This window comes from Rhipicephalus sanguineus, chromosome 2, assembly GCF_013339695.2.
Source record: "Rhipicephalus sanguineus isolate Rsan-2018 chromosome 2, BIME_Rsan_1.4, whole genome shotgun sequence".
NCBI lineage: Eukaryota > Metazoa > Arthropoda > Arachnida > Ixodida > Ixodidae > Rhipicephalus > Rhipicephalus sanguineus.
The window spans coordinates 30,610,759-30,630,772 of NC_051177.1; the positions used below are offsets into that span (position 1 = coordinate 30,610,759).

Consider the following 20,014-nt stretch of genomic DNA (forward strand, 5'->3'; position numbering starts at 1 on the left):
TTATCGTACAGCAGAGAACGTTGACGTAATGGAAATCTTTCCGTGCGGCAGATTAGCGTACATACTGTACGGAATGATATCAAAATTAGGCATCGCTATAAAGCTCTCGCTAATACCGTCTGACATTCGTTATTGTAAGATTGAAGTAACGCAATTGACAACGTTTCAACCGATGGATTTGTCCTTTTCAGACATCCGATCCTTCTCCGACCACTGTTGATTGCTTCTATAATGCTTCTATAACGCCGCCTGCTTAACAGCCGATAATGCGACTCGAAGAGGAAGCGTTTGACTCGTTTTGAACCATCTCCGTGTGCCTGATGGCTTGCCGCGCGACCTCGCAGTCACGATGCAATCAGCGCGTTTGTAGTGTTCGATGCGTTTGTATATAGAACTACAACCTGTACATCGCAGATACGAGCCCTGTCTAAACGGTGTATATATACAAACGTCGTAGGGACGACTGCTTGGCGAACTGCCATCGCACATGTACGTACGCCATTTGAAAAGAGAAAGCCGGGAAATCCGGTGGCTTCAAAGCTCTCCGCTGTGCAGCGATCGTGAATGGCACATAAACGCAGGAGGGAAAGTGCGGTGGGATGAGGGAGGGAAGGAGACGCGAAGGTTGCGCACTGGGCAAGGACAGTGCAATCCCTGCCGCCGCTGTTTCTTATGCTGTCGTGCGTGCCCTTCTGATAACTCCTCAAACGCCTTTGTATTGTTCTGTTAAGACAGGCGATATCCGAGAGAACAGCATATACTGTTCCGTCCATCTTGAGCTACGCATTTGTGTACGCCACTTGTATTTATCTACTCCTCTCCAATGGAAGCAGTGAAAACACAGGCATGCCCAGATTGAGAACACGCTTCGAGTAAAGTGTGCCCTCTGTTTGTACTCGATCGCGCTTAATTTCACCGCAATTCACTCAGTATCGATTGCTGCGTGCTACCATTTTACTGAAAGCACCCCCAGGTCTGGCGGGTTGTTCGACTTGCCGCGTTCGGTCTGCAAAGTTGGGAAAGAGATCTTTTTTTTTTCCTTTGTCTCGGTGCCTGCAGGCAAATAATTAACCTGTGTAATTCACGTACCGCACAGATACCTAATTACTCATATCCGTGGTGCTACTTCTAACTGTACTTGGGAAGCCACTTGGTGTCCCTTTACTATATAGGCCCGGCAAGCCGCAATAGCAGCGGGGCTCTGGAAGAAGTAGAATTAGAAAGCGCTGTACTCGATGTCCGGAAACCCTGGCGTCTCTTCAATGCATGCTGTCCTATAGACTATATGCAGTCAGGAGAAACATATCGGTTCTGCATAGTTTAGTCCGTGCCTCTTACGGCAGTGAAGTGCGATCAGTCTACGTAACCTCAAGCGTGCGTCACATGGTGTGCGAATAAGCGCATCTCTGTATAGATTATTGAACAAGCATCGAGGCATGGGCGGAGACGTCCTTCAAATGTTGGGTCTGCAGCCACGGCCCATAACGTTACGCGCAATTCACTGTGGAGCTTCGCCCTGCGAAGCTTCCATAGTGAACCACATATAACGCAGTCCGAGCTGCTGCCTCGTTCTCGCGCACTTCCCCAAACAGGTCTCGATCCATCATTTTAAATATTCCGATCTCAGCGTCGGGGCGCTGCAGGCGCAGGCGCCTTGGCGGGCGCCCCCTTCCCGCTGTCGCTTCGTATTACGAGGCGGCCAACTGGCGCCGCGGCCTTCTCTGTTCGCGCAGCGTCGTCTAGTTCACTGTATAGCGTCGTTGGGGCGATAGCGCCATCGCGTAATGAGGGCTCCGGGAGCGGCTTTTCCGACGAGGGGTCTTGCGTTGCTCGCTGCTGCGTGCATGCTGCTGTTGCTCTTGCTTCGCTGGCCGGTCGTATCTACGCGCGCCTCTTGGGCGATCCACTGGACCGATGAGGCCCCAGAGCAACAGCGGCAGCAGCAGACCAGTTTTGGGGCCGTGCGAGGCGTTCGTTTTGCCCCGCTGCTTCGGGGAGTGACCCCGCTTATCCAGTTGTGCCATTTCTTTTCGCTAATCTCGCGCCTTTCGTCGGCTTCGTTCGAATTTGCGGTATACTATACACTCGCGAAAGCCCCCCCCCCCTCTTCACTCGTATATGTGCCACATACTGTACGCTCACATTTGACCAAAGTCGAGGCCGTATAGAAGTACGAAGGGCGGGCTTGCGAGAAAGTCGGTGGTGGCTACCGCGATTCGAAACGTCGGCTGCACCGTGAAATGGTAGGTCTGCGCGCTTCGTGCGTCGTTGGTTTTGCGCGAAGGCGACGCCAAGTGCGGTCTAGCGATGATCGCCCGCTGGCCGTGTGCACAGTGACAGCAGTGCGCGGCAGGTGGGGGAAATCTGCGTACTTTGTTTCGAGGCCGTTGCCTCCTTTCTCTCTTGTTTCGTAATGTGTACTTCTCTCTCTCTCTCTCTCTCTCTCTCTTGCGTTATTCGTGCGTAGCCTTTCTGCTGCGTCTGAGAAAATGAAACAAAGACAACTGTCCCTGTGATAAATATCAGATGGGACGGAAGAAGGAAAACCGATCTGATGAGGTGTGTGCAGGCTGAAGCTTATGTGGTGCGCTCCCTTGTGTTGCTGGTTTCATTAAGCTGACATGCCGTTCGAAGACACGGGAAACTTAATTTTATCAGGTCAAAGAGCTTTTCCTGCGTGCTACTCATCGCCTCATAGTGAGGCCCATAGTATACCGTACTCTATTATGCACAATTGTTTCGCTTTAGCCCGTGTGATCTGTAACCTTGCTATTTCGTTTCCTTCGTTCTCTCTTCAATTTCTATTTCCTCTTTTCGCTCTTTCATAAAACTTGTAAAAGGCAAGCGTCGTGCCACTTACGATGGCACTTATACCAACCTGCCTCTCTGTCAATTATATATGTATATTTTTACTTATTTTTTTCCCCTAATGAAACCAAATCGGAGCCAAAGCAGTTTAGCTGAATGAATTGTTACGCGATGTTCTAGATGGATGAATGAGAATGTGTAGACTATTTTACAGATGGGTTTAGGGGCCGCCATATTTGACTGTTAACCTAGCCATTTTGTATCTTGAACAACTAAGCGAACAGTGCTACGGTATAGACGCATACGCATGAAAACGGTTGTGTTGGTGCACTCGACGTTTCATTACCTTGTTGATTCACGCTGTGATATACAAAAAAGGAGAAAACATTCGCTTCAAAGCCCAAGGTGGAAGCGCCCATCTGTCTAACGTAAAATCGTCTACAGCAACAGGTGCGCGTAGCATTGCGCGCTTTTACACGATAGGCGAATTAATGCCGTCGTCACTGGTGTGTAGTATCGAATGCGCGGTGCTCCCCTTTCGTGCACATTCTTCTTCTATGCGCGCCCAATTATGACTCGTGCTTCGCATCGTATCTGTGACAGCTGCATATCTGTTCTTTTCGCCTCGATCGTGTTCGCTGGCCAGGTTTGTTGGCGTGCGTTCAGGGCTGCATTCGCGCGCGCGCTCGCCCACTCGATCACTCTTCGGCCAACGCGAAACCACGCGCGAGCGGCGTGATTTCGAAGGAGGAGTCGAGGGAGGCATGAGAACGTGCTTCGCACAGCTGATGCGGGGGGTACGAACGAATCACGGAGGACTTGTGAGAGATGCGTTTACCTGTGTGGCGAAAGGTTGGGAGAGCTTACGCAGAAGTTGTGAGCGTCGTGTCCGTGACCTTCGGTCGCTTTTAAAGGAATGCGCCATACGCAGCAGGAATGCGAGAAGAAAACAATTTACATGTAATGTAATGCGAGAAAAAAACAATTTAGAGATAACTCAATGATTGGTTTGAGTATAGTGACACTGTTGTTTTTATAACATTTGCTAGCCATCAGTTAGCAACAATATATTGCCGATCATGTGTCAATTGTTGTGCAACATCAGCCACCCAGTGCTGCAATTGAAAGAGTAAACACGGGAGTTGAACTTGGTCACATATATTCACTGTAGCCCGTCACGGAGTGTGGGTCGAAAAGGTCCAGGAAGGAAGTGCCTCCATTAAAAAACAACAACAACAACAACAAAACACGGTGGGGATCGCTTGATAAATTGACATGACGCAAAAACGAAACAAACACTGGTGGAAGCTCTGTTTTGAAGTTTTCGTTCTAGCTCACCGTGACGTATTATACTGTTACAGTTAGTGTTACGGGGCCGGGGTTCGATTTCCGGCCAGTGGCGGCCGCGTTTCGATGGAGTCGATATGCAAGAACACCTATGTGCTTAAAGGGAAACTAAAGGCAAATATTAAGTCGACGTTGATTGTTGAAATAGCGGTCCAGAAACCTCGTAGTGCTACTTTTATGCCAAGGAAGTGCTTATTTTGAAATAAAATCACGTTTTAGTGGTCCGCATCGCGTTAGCGCACTTCAAATCACCCGCCTGAAATCAGACTTTCATACGCCACGGCTGCCGTGCCCAACGTTGCCCGCCTCTACTGCGCGGCCGCCGACACTAGTAGCAGCAGAGCGAAAGTAGCGGGACCCACAGCAGCAACAACGGCGATCGAAGCCATCGAAGCTTGCCGCAATGGGTGTGGACGGAGAACTTGACAACGAGACATTGGCTCGCGACGCTGGGCTGTACGCCGCGGCAGTACGCGATCCCGAAACTACCACTGAGACGCGACGGCGAGAGCGAAGCAGGGCGCCGGGCGAAGCGCAGTTCGGCGAAAACGGAACCATTGAACCACGCGCGCCGTTCCCCATGGCAACGCCACAGAGGTTCTTTTTCCCATGAATCAAACGGAAACGAACAAACAGCATTTTATTACGTCTTCTGATGCACGGAATGTTCTTTTTTTATTGCTGTTGGTTTGATTACTAGGCAGACTCTCATACGTCATCGGGATCACTTCGAAAATGTCCCACTCGTGGCGCTCATCATGTGATACATTTAGCTTAATTTCTCGGTAAATAGGGCACTGCTGTTGATAATATTGACGTTTTAAAAGTTGTCATACATTGAGCTTTCACTCTGACATAAACTGTTACTTGCCTTTAGTGTCCCTTTAATTAGATTTAGGTGGTCAACATTAATCCGTAACCCCCCAATGCCTCGTAATCACAACGGTAGTCATGGCACGTAAACTTGCGCACTTTGATGTTGACTTGTCGGTAGTGAATCTCCTGCAGAGCTATCTGCTCAATAGATATTGTTATGTAGCCGTAAATGGCCAAACGTCTTCTTTGTATAAAGTGACTAGTGGGGTCCCTCAAGGGTCGGTATTAGGCCCACTCCTATTTTTAATTTACGTTAATGATGTTTCTTTGCCATTCGTAATTCTTCTTTCCTCTTGTATGCCGATGACATCAAGATTTTTAAGGAAATTCATTCACTTAACGACTGTCGCTTGCTGCAGTCAGACTTGCGCTCTTTTTCCGAACGGTGCAACGGTAATAACCTTTCTCTGAATACCTCGAAGACAAAATTCATGTCTATCACTCGCAAAACATCTAGCGTGTCATTTCAATACTCTGTCAATTCTGTGTCCTTATGCAAGGTTTATGAGATCAGTGATCTTGGTGTTGTTGTTGACAGCGCGTTAAACTTTTCTGCTCACGTTAAGCGTGCTGCTATGCGGAGCCTTCGTTCTCTCGGATGTGTTTGTAGAATATCTCGAGAATTCAGGTCTCCCATGGCCCTCCACAAATTGTACACGGCAATATGTCTTCCACAACTTGAGTATGCGTCCGTGATATGGAATGGCATTGCTCAATCCAGCGGGAACACCATTGAACGAGTCCAGAAAAAAATTCCTCAGCATATATAACCATCGCTTTGCTAAAAATGACTCTGGATCTCGTTCAAATACTGCTGAATTATTATCACTGCCATCACTTCACTGCCGACGAAATCGTTCTGATCTCTTATTTCTTTACAAGCTAGTCCACCGTATCATATCCTGCCCTGTACTTCTCAATTGTGTTAATTTTCGAATTCCGCGTAAGTTAACCAGAGAGAACAGACCGTTTCATGTACCCGCCTGCTTCTTCCAACACTCTACCGTCCACAGAATACAAAGTCTCTTTAATGTTAATTATCTTGATCTTGACGTTTTTCATAGTCCACAATCATTGTTTTTATCCGAGCTTTGTACTGTTTTGACATAGTGTGGCACAATGTACAAAGTCTTCCCTTCTCAGTCTTTCCGCATAGTTGTATATATGCAATCTAATTTTTTATGCCCCGTCAATATTTCTCGTGTTGTCTTATTTTACACCTCCCCTTTTGTGTTCATTACTCTTTGTGTACGTGTTTTTGCTCTTTTTATTTCTGAAGACTGTCTGTATTGTATTGTTTATTTTTATTATTTTTTTCGCGTGCGCCTGCACAAAGACCCTACGGTTGTTCCTGGGCACGTTAAATAAATGATTGATTATTATTATTATTATTATTATTATTATTATTATTATTATTATTATTATTATTATTATTATTATTATTATTATTATTATTATTATTATTATTAATTTCCCATTGTACGTGTAGCCAACATCTTGCCGCAAAATTAATGAAGGTGGAGATGGAATAATGGTTTATCAGGGCAAACTTATTGAAACGTTTCCTCTTAATATCGTGTACAGTCCTTATATTGTCTCTCTGTGGCCTGTGCACATTGCGCATGGCCTGAACCAGTGGCGTAGCCAGGGGGTGGCACACCGGGCCCTTGCCCCCCCCCCCCCCCCCCGATTTCTTTTTTTTTTTTTTTTTTTCATCGCATGGCAGAGCGCAGAATGACTCTTGACCACGTCTGCCTGCCCGACCCCCACTTCAGATCAAGAGGTACGACCCCCGGAAAAAGTTTCTAGCTACGCCCCTGGCCTGAACGTGTTTTTTTTTTTCCTACTAATGTTCGTGTAGAGTTTCTACAAAACTAAGCCTCTAGACCGCTGTAGGCGAAAGAGTTATTCTTGTTGGCAACATTTGTGTGTGTATACTTTATACAGGCCTTGTATATGTAGAAAAAATATACCACATCTAAGCACGGTGGTCTTACGTCGTAACTTCAGCCTTCCTGGGTGCGTTCTCTCTACGGGGTCAGAAATGGTGAGAGAATGAAGGAGGGAAGAGAGGGCCTTTGTATTTAGGTTTCACGCGGATGAAGCGTTGTGGGGGTCGCGGTTGCTAGACTGGAACACCGAGTTTAGCGGCGGACGCGGAGAGAACCGATTCAGTGTCTGTCGTTATTCGCGTGATCCGTTACGTCATCAGGCCCCGATACGGATTGTAACGGGCAAACATTTTGACGTCCACCCTGCGGTAATGACGATGGTAACCTGAAAACATACAACCTTAAGACGCACCAGCATGAGCCATGCGGCATTTTACATTTGACCTCACTAAGCACAAACGGTTCGTACCCAAGATGGCGGTTCATGGCTACTTCGTACACGGGCTGTAGTAGGGGTATTTTCTCGTTTTGCATGTAGCTGCGTTTAGGACTTTATCTATGCCTGTACTAATAGGTCACGCGCGGATTTTCTCCGAAGCCACTGGTGATCACGCGTTCCCTTTCCGGCCCGTGCTGTTTCTTTACGACATAATGTAGCGCGTAGTCGCAAATACAAAGACACACAACTCAGATGCTACTAACAGCTTTAATTGAAAGGCAGCTAATAAATACTCCCACCGCGCAGGCCACATCAGGCATGACTGCAGAAGGCAAGAGAGATAACAAACTCAACGTACGAAAAAGAGCATGTTTTCTGTCATACAAAAACAGGCACTGCTTTCACAGGCACAACTTTTTTTTTCTTTTTTAATAACGCTTCCAATATATCAGGTGCCGCTTTATCTTTACTTCTATATATTCTATGTCTCGCTGCATGTGTTCCGATTAAAGTTGTTGTAGTACCGCGTGTGTTCTGTGTCTGCATTTCTTACCGCGATCTGCGCGATGTCACAAAAGCAAGCGCATCTGGATAAAGAGGAACGTTATGCTTTCGTAAAAGATATGATTTAGCCCAGAATTTCGGAGCAGTTGTCGCAAGATCGCTCTGCAGCACTAGGAAACCCAATCGCACTCCAGGACGGTGATATAGTGCCCACTCACATGTGATCGCCTAGCACAGATATTCTTCTTGTTTAGCAATAATACTGAGCTGCTTTTTACAAGGATGACGTTTTTGTTAAGCATGACACAACTATAGTGACATATGTCTGTAACAGTGGCTAAGCACGTGACAGCGAGCCGCGTGACAGCGCCGGTCTCGATCAAGCCCAACACCTGCCGTGTTCAGCATTGGATTGCATCAGGCACGTAGCCGGGAGGGGGGGGGCTAGACCCCCCCCCCCCCGAAATTTTGGTGAAGTAGGTGTTTTTACCAAAAATAAATAATAAAAATAGGTGTCTTTCTCAACAAGTCGAGGTATTCAGCAAGTGCCCCCCCCCGAAAAAAATTCCTAGCTACGGGCCTGGATTGCATGTCTATACGTTTGCGCATTACATATTTAGAAAAGAAAACTTAAAACAATGTACTGTTTGTAGTTTACGGCAGTGGCTACATTCGAATCTACAACACTCATATATCAACACAGGCGGTCTCGACTCGGGATAACGGCGCCCGTGATCTTCTGAATTCCGCAGCCTCACACTATGTAATCTGCGTGATACGCAACCTCACCTGGTTTTTACATAGTATCAATAGTGCACCGATATACAGCGCAAATATTGCGCGTTGCCGCTTTGCGTTTCTGACTGTGCTAAAAAATTAAGGCGTCGCTGATTATGGTTGCCGCTGTTCGATGCACATTTCCAAATGTGTGTGATATGCGGGTTCGTTTGCCTGACGAGGCGTGTGGAAGGGTGGTTTGAACCATCTGAACGTGCTGGGAAAGGCCGCGCCGTCGCTGGGAATTCAGAATGGGCCAGCAACGCACAACGAGCTTATAAGTGTGTGCGTACGGAGGCGAGCGCTCGCTCTTGTCCTTGCCGCAGCTCCGCTGGCTGCTGCCTCCGTGCGCGCGGTGGATCCTGTTTGGGACGAGAAAGGGGGATGCAAACCCCCCTTTCTTCTCTCCCCGAGCTCCGGGGGGTTGCGGAGGTGGGGTGCATCGAGTGTGCGAGTGCAACGCCAGCGTGCGCTGGGAAGGAAGGCGAGGGGGAGCCCGAGGCGGCCCGCTGCAAGGCTCCGCTTGGTCCGTATTTATATTTCATCTGACCCTCCTCTCCGAACCACTTTCCATCGCCACTTTGTGCGTGTAGTGTAGGGCCTAGCCAGGCACAGCCAGCAGGCTTCGCCGTTGGTGTGTATGTGCGCGCGCGCCTTTGGGGAGGGGGGCTAGAGAGCAGTTGGTGGTTGCTCCTCGGCCGATGGCTGGCCCGCTGCTCGGTTTCTTCGATTCTGTCCCACGGCGTCCACGCACTTCGTGACGCGAAGTTCCGTGCCTCATCTCAAAGCTGCTGCGCTCAACGTCGTCTCCGCTGTCTTCATTCTCCCAGTTGCTTGACCTATCCGTGCTACTGCTGCCACTGCGCGGGACGAGGCGCCCTTTTGTGAACTCGGCGTCGCAGCTGTCGCCGCGGTGCTCGCGTGTGTGTCTGTGTGTGAGTGAGTGCGCGTATACGTGCTGCACTCTTTGTTTGCGGTGAGAGAGCTGCCGTTTCCCCCCAAGTCGCCGGCTGCGAGTTACAGGCAGCAGCAACGAGCGTCGTCGTCGTCGTCTCTCTTTCGACGAAGGAGAAAGACGTCGCGGGATTTCTCGTGTGCCTCTCGTGCCTCATGGATCTCGCGCTGGGTTCCCGCTCCGCTGTGCGATAGCGGATGCTCATTGCGCGGTTATTCTTCGTAGGACCCGTCGACTTCGAGACAGCGGTTGCCGTTGACCCGCGTGCGTGATTGGGGCGACCGATCATCTATCTGCGTGATTGGGGCGATTGATCATCTATCTGTCTGCCAGCCGATCGGGTGCCACTCGGCCGCTGCCTCGAATGCCGGCGTGTTGGGCGCGTGTAAGCGGCGGCGGAGGCCGCTGCTGTGTACGATGAAGGGCGAGTCCGGGAAGGTTGCCGCGCCTCCGCCACCGGCCGTGGGAAACGTCGCCGCTCTGGACGCGTACTCGACCACTCAGGGTCGACGCCTTCGCATTTGCCTCCTTCGCCATTCGATGCGGCCCGTGACCTAGGCTTGAGCCGCATCCGACGCACCATGTCTTCGTGGCGCAAGAAGATGCGTGTCAAGTGGAACCGCAACTTGGACGGTGGTCCGTCGCCGAGCAACGCCGTGGGCGGCGAGGAGTCGCCGCAGCTGGGCCTCTTCGAGCGCCGGGGATCTCTGCGCAAGCCCTCGGCCCCGGATGCGGCGAAAGAGGAACCCTTCAAGAGGAGCTGGTCGTTTCGCATCGGTGGAAGCGGTGGCGGCTCCAAAACCAAGGATGCGTCGCCCGGCGGCAACGACAAGAACGCTTTCCTGCGCATGTTCCGTTTCGGCAAGGACAAAAAGAAAGGCGGGCACCAGGAACCCGGCAGGAGACGCATGTCGGACGCCGCGGTGACCGAGGCGGCGGCGCGCAAGGAGGAACTGTCACAGTGGTCCTCAGTGCCCCTGGACGTCAGCGAATCGCCCGAGGCGAAACGTCGCCAGGAGGCCGCTCTCGTCATGCGGGCGCACACGTTGCCGCGCTCTCTGGAGGCTGCCCCCGGCGGCAGTGAATGTCCAGACGACGCCGGCGGCGACGCCAACGCGATCTGGGGCCTCATCTACTGCGATCCCAAGGCAGAGGTGAACGGTGACGTTATCAGACTACCGCGCACCAAGTCCCCTAGAAACCGCGAGTCGCGCAGCGGCAAGGTCTTCTCCGACGCGGTGCTTCCGCACTTCCTGTCTCCCGGTCACGACCTCTGCGGCGGTGATTCCGAGCAAGATGACGAGAAGAGGGCACTGAAGAAGCTGCTGTTGAACGGAACGTGCCTTGCGGCGGATGTGCCGAGCGAAAACGCTGACGGCGGTCACTCGGTCGCCAACGGTGCCGTCATGTCAGGCTGTTCGGAGGCCGTGTCCGCCGATTGTGGCCCACCTTCGGCCGATAGCGTGCAGGCAGACTCTGGTGTGGTGAGCGGAGCCGAGAGCTGCAACGAAGGCAAGTTTCTCGTTGCTCATTCGGACACTGAAGCCGAAGAAGTGCCAAACGCGGCTAATGAGCCGTGCGATCACGAAATCTCGCTCTCGGAACAAGACGGTGAACCTGCGTCGAACGTCACTTTCGTTGTCGAAGTGAACGAGTGCTACCAGGACGACTGCGACCAGACCGAACAGGTACCCTGCATCGAGAATAATCGAGAGGACACTCAACCACTCGCGGATACCGAAGACGGATCTCAAATTTGTACAGACAGTCACGACGGCGCCCCCGAGATGTGTCCACTCGGGACGAACGCAGACTCGAACGAGCAGGCAGCCAACGAAGACGCCGAGGCGACCGATTTCGAACCAAGCTGCCAAAGACAGAGACACGATTCGGCATCGACCGATTCGAACTGCGAAGAGTGTCCCGCGCAAGACGAGTTCGAGTTCGTCGCTGCCGAGCCTGCTAGGCCCGAGCAGCAGCGGCGAATGAGTCGCGAGACCGTCTCTCCCATCTCCGACGTTTCCGACGACTTCCCGGCCGACGAGAAGGCCAGCTTCATCTTCCTCAAGCCGGACCGGGCCGGCGAGTCCTTCCTGTCGTCCCTGTCTACGCCCGACGACGATCTAGACGGCGGCCCGTTCGGGCATCAGCCTCTCATCGCTGGAGACGACTGCGGCACTCCAGCAGAGCGCTACGGAAACGGCGTCTGCAGCGAGTCGGACCTGGAGTCCGAGGACCTGAACGAACCCGAAGAACGGGAAGTAATAATCGTGGACCACCTGCCCGCCCAGGAGAGCCAGGATGCCCCGGACGTGTGCGTGATCGGGAGCGACATGATCCAGTCCGTAAACTACGAAACGTTCGTGCTCGAAAACGAGGTCACGCTCGGCACGTCTGGCGCCAGTTCCGCTCAGGAATCGGCGCAGAGCGGCGGCACACGGGCCAGTACCGCGCGGGCGGACACTCCGCCTCCCGCCGATGCAGACGGCTCGGCGCCACGCGACGCTGTCGAGGAGGTTCCCGGAGCCAACAAGCTGGAGGCATCCGAGGGAAGCTTCCAGGACAAGCTTCAGTACTTCAACGCCATCAGCGCCAGCCCGCCGAAAGCCGCCTCCGAGAGCAAACGTCCGCGCACGTCTCGGATCCCGACCGCGTCTCGGCTGCCCCGGCCCTCGACCGCTGCTCGTCCGGTGAAGAAAGAATCCGGAATACCCGTTCTCACGGTGGCGCCAGTGCCAGCCAAGCGATCCCGGTTCGGAGCGAAAGTCGGGCATATACCGCAGCCGAGCAGGAACAACGGCTGCACGCCTCAGCAGAGACAGCAGGTCACGCCGGCGCTGACAAGAGTGACGGCTGCCGTCGCCCCGAACAGGGATTGTTCTGTCGCCCCTAAAGTGCCGCTGTTTTCCGGAATCTCGAAAAACGCCAAGCATGCGCGGCACGCCGCAGCGGAGAGCAACATCGCCGCAGAGGAGGCCTCAAAAGCGCAAGAAGCCCCGGGACAGCTGAAGCGCTCGGGCACGTTCGTCCTCGAAGAATCTGAGCAGCAGCAGCAGCACACGGACGCAGTGCGGTCGGCTTCCTTGCCGCGAGCGGCAGCCGAAAAGGACGTTGTCGTACGAGAAACATCGTCTGCCTCTCCCAGGCCCAAGCTACACCAGCAGCAAACTACATCCGGCAAGGACAACGTCAAGGTGGATAGTGTCCAGAAGCGGCGTGCAGCGTCTCCCGTCGCCCCTGTGGTGCGCGATGCCGCCATGAAGGTTGCGGCCACGTGTGTTTCGGCGGCCTCCGCACCGCCCTCGGTGCAAGTGCCTGTGGTCGATTCGACCGACCGCGCCCTGCCTTCTTCCGATGGCGACAACGACGAGGATGCCGTCTGCCCGTGTTGCAGTAAGTTGTCGTGCTCGCGTGTTTGGAGCTCATCGTGCCCGTTGTTCATGCCTTAGCTTTTTATCCCCGGGTAATCCTGAGCCTATTCAGCTTAGCGGCTAGCGAGAGCATCTATATAAGTTGGGCTGTGTTAAATCTCCGAGCTGTCGTTCACAGTTGAAGTGACGACGGTGATAAGGGACAACTCGTTTGTGGCGTAATCATTGGCCTCTTCGTGGGCTGGAAGGCCGCACTCTCCGCGGCTGCAGGGCTCCTCGGGTAAGTGCGCTATGACAGATAGTCTTGTTTAGGGGTGGTGTGTTCAACAATGTAGCCATGCTTAAACAGCACAGAGTTTTTGCACTGAGATAAACACAAGACACGTAAGGTGGACGGAGCGCAGTCTCATTTATTTTGCTGCTCCCGTCGACGCCTGGTGACTTGTATTTTTGTCAGTGCTCAGCTATACGCATTACATCGGCGCTTTACAGCCAGTTTGCTTGGCTCGCGTCTTTGTGTTTTCCTCGTACCGGCTCATCTGGTTGTTGTCCAACGATCCGCGACGACAAGTGCTGACCCCAAAAAGCTGTGTTGGCGCGCGCACTAGCCCTTTCCTGTGCCGCGCATCCTTCGAAAAGAGCCCTGCCCCCGGGAGCTCCCACAATTCATTCGTCGGCCCCGGGAGCGACCTGCTTGCCGCGGAAGTAACCTCTTTTTCCGAGCCGCGCTTTCTTTGTTCTGACACCCCCCGCGGTTTAATGCTGGAAGCCTCCTCCGCTTCTTTTTGGCGCCGCCGCCGGTGCCCCAATCTTCGTCGTCGTCGTGGAGATATATACGTCGCCTCGCTGTGGCAGCGCGCCACCCCGCCAATACGCGGCGAAATTCATTTCGCGCTCTTCTATTGTGTCCCCATTGTTTCCGCGCAATGTTCCTTCGCACACCTGTCTCGGCAGATAATAGGGGTCTGGGAATCGCTCGCTGGTACAGCGGTCTGCGACCTCTGTAGTCGAGGCTCTGCATCTACCCAGGACGCACGTTCTCATACAAGCTTCTTCGGGAGGAGAGGTTTAGTGTACGGGTTTACGTTGGTGTTATCCCTCTTTCTCCAGCAGCAGCGTCACGCTGTACAACTTTCTCAGAGTAGTAGGGTGTCAGTGGAGTGCAAATCGTAGAAAGGATAATTGTTTGAGAAGTTGAGCGCTGCGGTCTTGCTCTTGTGGAAGCGTTCATTAGCTGGTTTTCCGTTCGCAAGTTACAGAGCGTTCGTAATTTGGCGTCAGAGAATCCAACTTCGGCTCACACGATAGACTTCGTGTTCTTTGAGCGAGGTTACTGGTTCCGATAGCTTGTCAACTTTCTTTAGACTTATAAGTCCATGTGCGAGCGAGCGCCTTGTGCAAACTTTCGTCGAAAACCGACCTGCGGTTCGCTACGTATAGACCAGCAGCGTATTTTGGCGCAAAATGATGTCGGCTACGCTGGAGGCTTTCTTGTGCAACACACTGGCAACGAATATTACAGAAGGCGCCCTCCGGATTCGCGCCGGACTGCTTCTTTCCAAGGTCCTGGCGCCAACAATCATAAACGTCGGCTGTGAGGTCTGCACGCTTACTTATTTTTTCACCTCACGTCTTATGGTCTTCTGGTAGGTGGCGCGTAACGACCACGCAAGTGATTTCAGCGGATTAAATCGAAGTGTATCTCCAGGTAAGCACGAATCGGCGAAACTTGTAGGGGAATAGACAGTTGAGGGGCATCAACAGCCCCCCCCCCCCCCTTTTTTTTTTTGCGTCTATCCATTATTTTGCCGACTGAACGAGCAATTTTTATAAAGGCACTTTGGCGAACAAGGAGGCGCTATCAACAGCGGTGCTCGCGCGAGCGTACACACACATTCCGTGACCGGGCGATCAACCGACGTTGTTGTCTGCGGCTCCCGTGCTGAGCGCGTTCGATCAAAATTACCCGATTCCGTCTTGGCGTTGAGCCGCCGATGCCGGAGGCGTGGGGAGGTTGCCGCAGCTGTTGTGGGGCGCGGCTTGACCTGCTTTGCTTTCGGCGGACCCTGCAGAAGGGCCAGCTCGCTCTCTCCGTTTGGGCTTCACTTTGTAATCGAGTCCAGCCGCCGCCGCCAAGAAAAGCCCGACCTGATTGACGCGCGGCCGAGGAGACGGCTTGCAGACAAACGGGCCGCTCACGATGGCTCTTTCTTTCCCGATCTCGCCCGTGCGCGTTCGCTGAAGACTGTTATTGTAAGGAGCGAAGAAGACGTGCCTCCTTCCCCCTCCTTGTTTGTCTGCCCACTCTGTGTGGGCCGCGGTGAGATGGCCAGCTGCTGCCAGAACAGCGCACACCCCTTTTGGAGGTGCGCGCTCTGCTGCTGGCAAGAGCTGTTGCTGTTCGTCGAACTGGCCTCCGATGCGTGCGTAGGTATGCCAACTCCGGCTCCTTGTATCGTCGATGCGTTATATAGTGCCGTTTTCTTCTTTGTTCAGTTGTCGAAAACCTCGGCTCGCTTTGTTCCGCAGTGATGCAGCTTCAGAGCTTAATGCTATGCAGCTCGTGTTGCCGCATAGGAGTGCCTTCGAATGAATCTGCACATGTCGCCGACGAGGCCACCCATTTAGACCGTCGCCTTTTGGTTTCGACCACCAAAGCGTGCATTGTAGGTTATTAATGTCCGGCGGTGTGTTATTGTGCAACGAGGTTAGCAATGTGAGTCGCAGCGCCGGTGACCATACGAGGCATCGGCGTAGCAAAAGGATTTCTGTCTCTTGGTTCTTTCCTTATTCAAAGTACCTATACAGTGCTGACGTTTCAGGAAGCCACGATCCAGCTACATATATTCGACGTAATGCTTATGTGATGCATTGTCTCTGTTCCGCGTTTTCAAGCGCCTGACGGACCAGCCATGACGCTGCTTGTTGGCTTCCATCTGTACTTCCCTTCATGCATATCCGTTTTGACTCTGTGGGACAAGTGTTTGCGATTTGCTGAATTCTCGCGAATAATGTATCGTGTCGTTCACTGGTCACGGACGTTTATTGACTACTCATTAACGAATTACACAGCGTCTGTCGTCAGGTCCCGTTTGTGTCGGCAGCAACTTCTAATGTACTTTCAACGCAAAACTTCATGCAGACGAGTTTATCACGCCGCTATATGGGCTGGCTGTCTATGGTGGTCATAACAAACGAGTTCTTGAAACGGAAGTGAGCCCGAGGGCTCGTACTGGCGCTGGGGATGTTCCTAACGGAAGCTGCGCAGGAAGTGCGACTTTTTTCCGCCTATAACCGCGACGGGAGCGCACTATGAATTAAACATCCGAAGGAATTGGTGCGTGCGGTCTGTGTGTCGCGGCGGCTCATTGGAAGTCCGCAGCAGTGCCTTTTGGGCTTGGCGGAGTCCCGTCCACGCTTGAGCGCTCGTCCTGTCGCCGCTGGGGCCCCGACGAAGAACGTGCCGGCACGGCACAGGTCGACCCGGGAGACCTCTTCCCCCTCTTTGAGGTCGCTGACTCCTTCCGAGTCGTCGTCGAGCGTAGTGACTGTGTGTGTTGTGTATGTGCGCGCGCACGGCGCTCGCTCGTCTCACGGTCGCGTGAACATCCAACCCGCAGCTTCCCGCTGTGTGACCTGCCCGGAGCATGCCGGCACGTCGCTAACCAAGGTCACGTGTTTTTTTTTTTGGTTTTTTTCCTCGCGTCGACCTGTTCGCTCCCTGTCTTCAGAGCGGAAGGACCTTTGTCGTTCGCTGCTCGTTCATTGTTTCCCGCCGCTCGTCCGTGAGTTGCGGGTCTCCCCGGCTCGTTTGTCGTCTCGCCCAAGTTCCGCCGTGCGCCAGCCACCGGACTATATACTTCTGTGTGCACGTGGCAGCGTTGTGGTCTCTATTGTGTCTGCTGATTCTGAAGTGGAAGTCGGGAGGCGACGTTTTACGGAGCGACGGACACATTCGAGCCGCCATAGTTTGTTTTTTAAGGTGACAGATCCTGGGTGAGCGTGGTTCGCTCTCTTGCTTGGTGCTGATTGTGACCAGGAGCGTCAGTCCGAGGGTGGAAAACGGGGCGTTCTACGGCCCCATGTGTGTTTGTGTTTTCGCAGAACTTGTTGCTGAGCTATAGATGGCTTGCACGTGACGTCATGGAGGCAGCTTCATTCAGTACTGGTACTCCACGATGGTGGTTTTGATGACAAACAAATGTGCGTCAATGTGAAAACAACGTAACAGGAGCGTCTCTGTGTGTGCGTAAACCTGCATGTGATGTTTTGATTAAACATTATTGCGGCATCGCAAACGTCGCGTCTCCACATGCTGGTGCTCCAACATACAGTGTTTCCGTGACGTCGGTGCAAGCCATCTATAGCTGGTATACAACTTCAGAAAAACCTAGACACCTAAGCACCACCAGCAGAAAGAAGTGCAAAAAAAAAAAAAGAGCTCTTGTACTTCCTCTTTCTGCTGATGGTGCTTAGGCGTATATAGGTTTTTCTCGAAGTTGTGTTTGTGTGCCTGTGTGCGTATATTATGTGTACGCAGTGGATGTCAAAAAAAAAATCTGTAGTGAGTGAATAGTCTGCGCCAGTGTGTGCGGACACGATAGTGCGGAGCCTACGGTTATAGTATTTCTGATGTAGCTCGAGCGTCCGTGTCACCCAGAGCAGCAACTTGAACAATTTGCGCGGCACCGCAGTGGGCGCCTCGTTTCAAACAAAGCAGTGTTCGCAAGCAGGGTCTCCATAGCGTCGGCTCTTCGCTCAAGACTGCCGAGAAAAGTAGGGAAATATACACTAAAAGTCCTTTGTCTCTTTCGTCGTTGCGCGGCTGCTCTTCTTTCTCTCGCTTGTATGTCAACACAATCGCCCACTGCAGTCTCTGTCCGGCAAGTCTCTCGGATATATCTCCTCGTGCGGAGACGACGGATCACGTCCCGAGCCCTTTTCTCTTCCATTTGCTGAGGAGCCTGCAGCGGGCACCGCCGATATCGTGCGCGTTACCGCCCACTTTTCCGCCTCTCTTTTGTCTCGCTTGGTGTTGTCTTCTCTCTCTTTCTGCCACTTTCGCCGATTCCACCGGCAGGTGTGTTGCCCATCCGAGAACATCCGCGCGAAAGCAAAAGTCTCACGTGCGGTCCCAGTAGTATATTAACTCTATGGTCCCAGTTGCGTGCCCGTGTGTGTGTTCATTATTCTTTTTTTTTTTTCCAGCTTCCTTATGAGGTAGCGTCGTTCTGTCAGCGTCCTCAGTGCCGCACCTTGATCGTTGCGCGGCGGCCTTTTTTTCTAGGGAGACGAGCCGCTCCTCGATGGCGAACGCGTTTTGCTCGGAGACGTCGACGTCCGCTAGACTTCCGGCGTACCTGCTGTTCTGTTCTGCCCAGAATACGGCCGCATCCTCGTCTAACCAACGTTAATATTGACGAGATCAGCGAGGAAGGAGGCAGAGAGGTCTCGGTCCTTTTGTGGTCTGGGCGTGACTGGAATAGAAGTCGGCGAAGTCCTCGCGGCACGACGTCGTGCCCACCTTCGCATCTGCTTCCTTCGAAGACGTGCGACGCGCGCGCTTTTTCGAGCTCAAGGTTGTTTCAAGCGCGCACGTCTTCTCGCGACGATTCACGAGCGTAGCATGGAGACACGTGTAGAGACAGCGCGAACGGCGGCGTGGATTTAGCAGCTGCAATCCGAAACGCAGGGCACGTTCAAGCAAATGCTGTATGTCACCCAACATGCATGCTTCGGACGGCGCGTGGCGGTTGTCAGGCGCCCTTCGCGAGGCGCCTGCATTTCGCCATTTATTGCGTGCGTAGTGGCGCGCTCTTTTCGTGCGTAGCCTAGCACTCCACCATTTCTCTATGGTCCTGCTTTCGAGGCAGCGTGCGCGTGTCCATATGACCTCCGCTCTTCCGACTTCGCATCGTTACAAACTTTGACGATTGCCCATTTCCGGAGTGGTGTTTGTGCCGCCCAGACACGGACATGCTTAATAAACAAACACAAGACAGTCGGGAGCAGACACTGCATTTGATTTGTTGTGCCCCTCGCAGATGAAAAGAAAGTTCTATTGCCAGCTGGATTATTGAACCTTTCCAGCTGGAACGATTTCCGGTTCGATAATTCAGCTATATAACATTATAATTCAGCTCTGTGTCGACGAATATCCAGCTAGAATATGGCAGAATTCCAGCTGAGAACTGACTGTGTTCCTGTTGGATGTTCATCCACTTCACGCTGAATTATTGAACCCTGAGTCTTTCCAACTGGAAAGAATTCCGGTTCAATAATCCAGCTGGAAATTGAACTTTTTTCGTCTGGGCATGCACTGTAAAATTTGATACATTATCTAGAAGCAAGTGCATGTACTAATAAATGCTTCTGGGCGATTTCATTGTAACCTTTGCTTAGTTGGGAGTTTGTGGCCTCTCATGAAGAGCCTCGTGCCCTTTCTTTGTATGGAGTACAAGAGGGTGTCTGACTTTGGATTTCGATGAATGTGTCAAATAGGATGCGCCTAAAGTGCAGCGCGACTCTTAAATTGCATCAAGTGCAGGTCCTCTAAATGCTGAGAAAACCCTGTAAGCCTCAGAATGTCCCAAGTAATTTAATAACCTTTTTACAGTAACAGTTTTGATTTCGCTTCCAAATAGCTGCCTGCCGGGACTTCTTAACACCGCAGATAGTCACGTACAAGCAGATTGTTGCAATGTTTTGACGTTCGCTCACCTGGTATGCAGCTATACACATAGCACCATGCTATAAGAAGCAGCATATGAGGTGAGCGAATGCCAAAACGCTGCGTTGGTCTGCTCCCACATTATCACCGATACAGCTTCCAAGATACGAAACAGACTTACGCATATGATTTCATTGAGCTGATTCTGGGATCACCAAGGTCTGCTGTTATTTTACTTCCTAGGTTTAGATATCTGAGACCTTCATCCACTGAAAAGAGAAAGAGGCATAGAAGGCTGAAATGTCATGTCACTACTCCTTCGTAGCCTATAGTTGGAACTTCTGGCAATATGAACTATTGTAGCTTGGTAGTAGA

General features: G+C 52.2%; 1 protein-coding gene across 3 annotated transcripts in view; it reads left to right on the forward strand.

Annotated features, from left to right (window-relative positions):
- The window catches only part of LOC119382636 (restin homolog), a 107,637-nt gene that overhangs the window by 71,025 nt on the left and 16,598 nt on the right, over positions 1-20,014 (forward strand). The window contains exon 1 of one of the 3 annotated variants that reach the window (XM_037650425.2): positions 9,203-12,991. The exons of the other annotated variants lie outside the window; for them this stretch is intronic. Within the exon in view, the coding sequence (XP_037506353.1) occupies positions 10,180-12,991 (2,812 nt within the window). The 5' untranslated portion in view covers positions 9,203-10,179. Of the gene's footprint in view, positions 1-9,202; positions 12,992-20,014 lie in introns of those variants that run through there. 3 annotated transcript variants of the gene reach the window in all.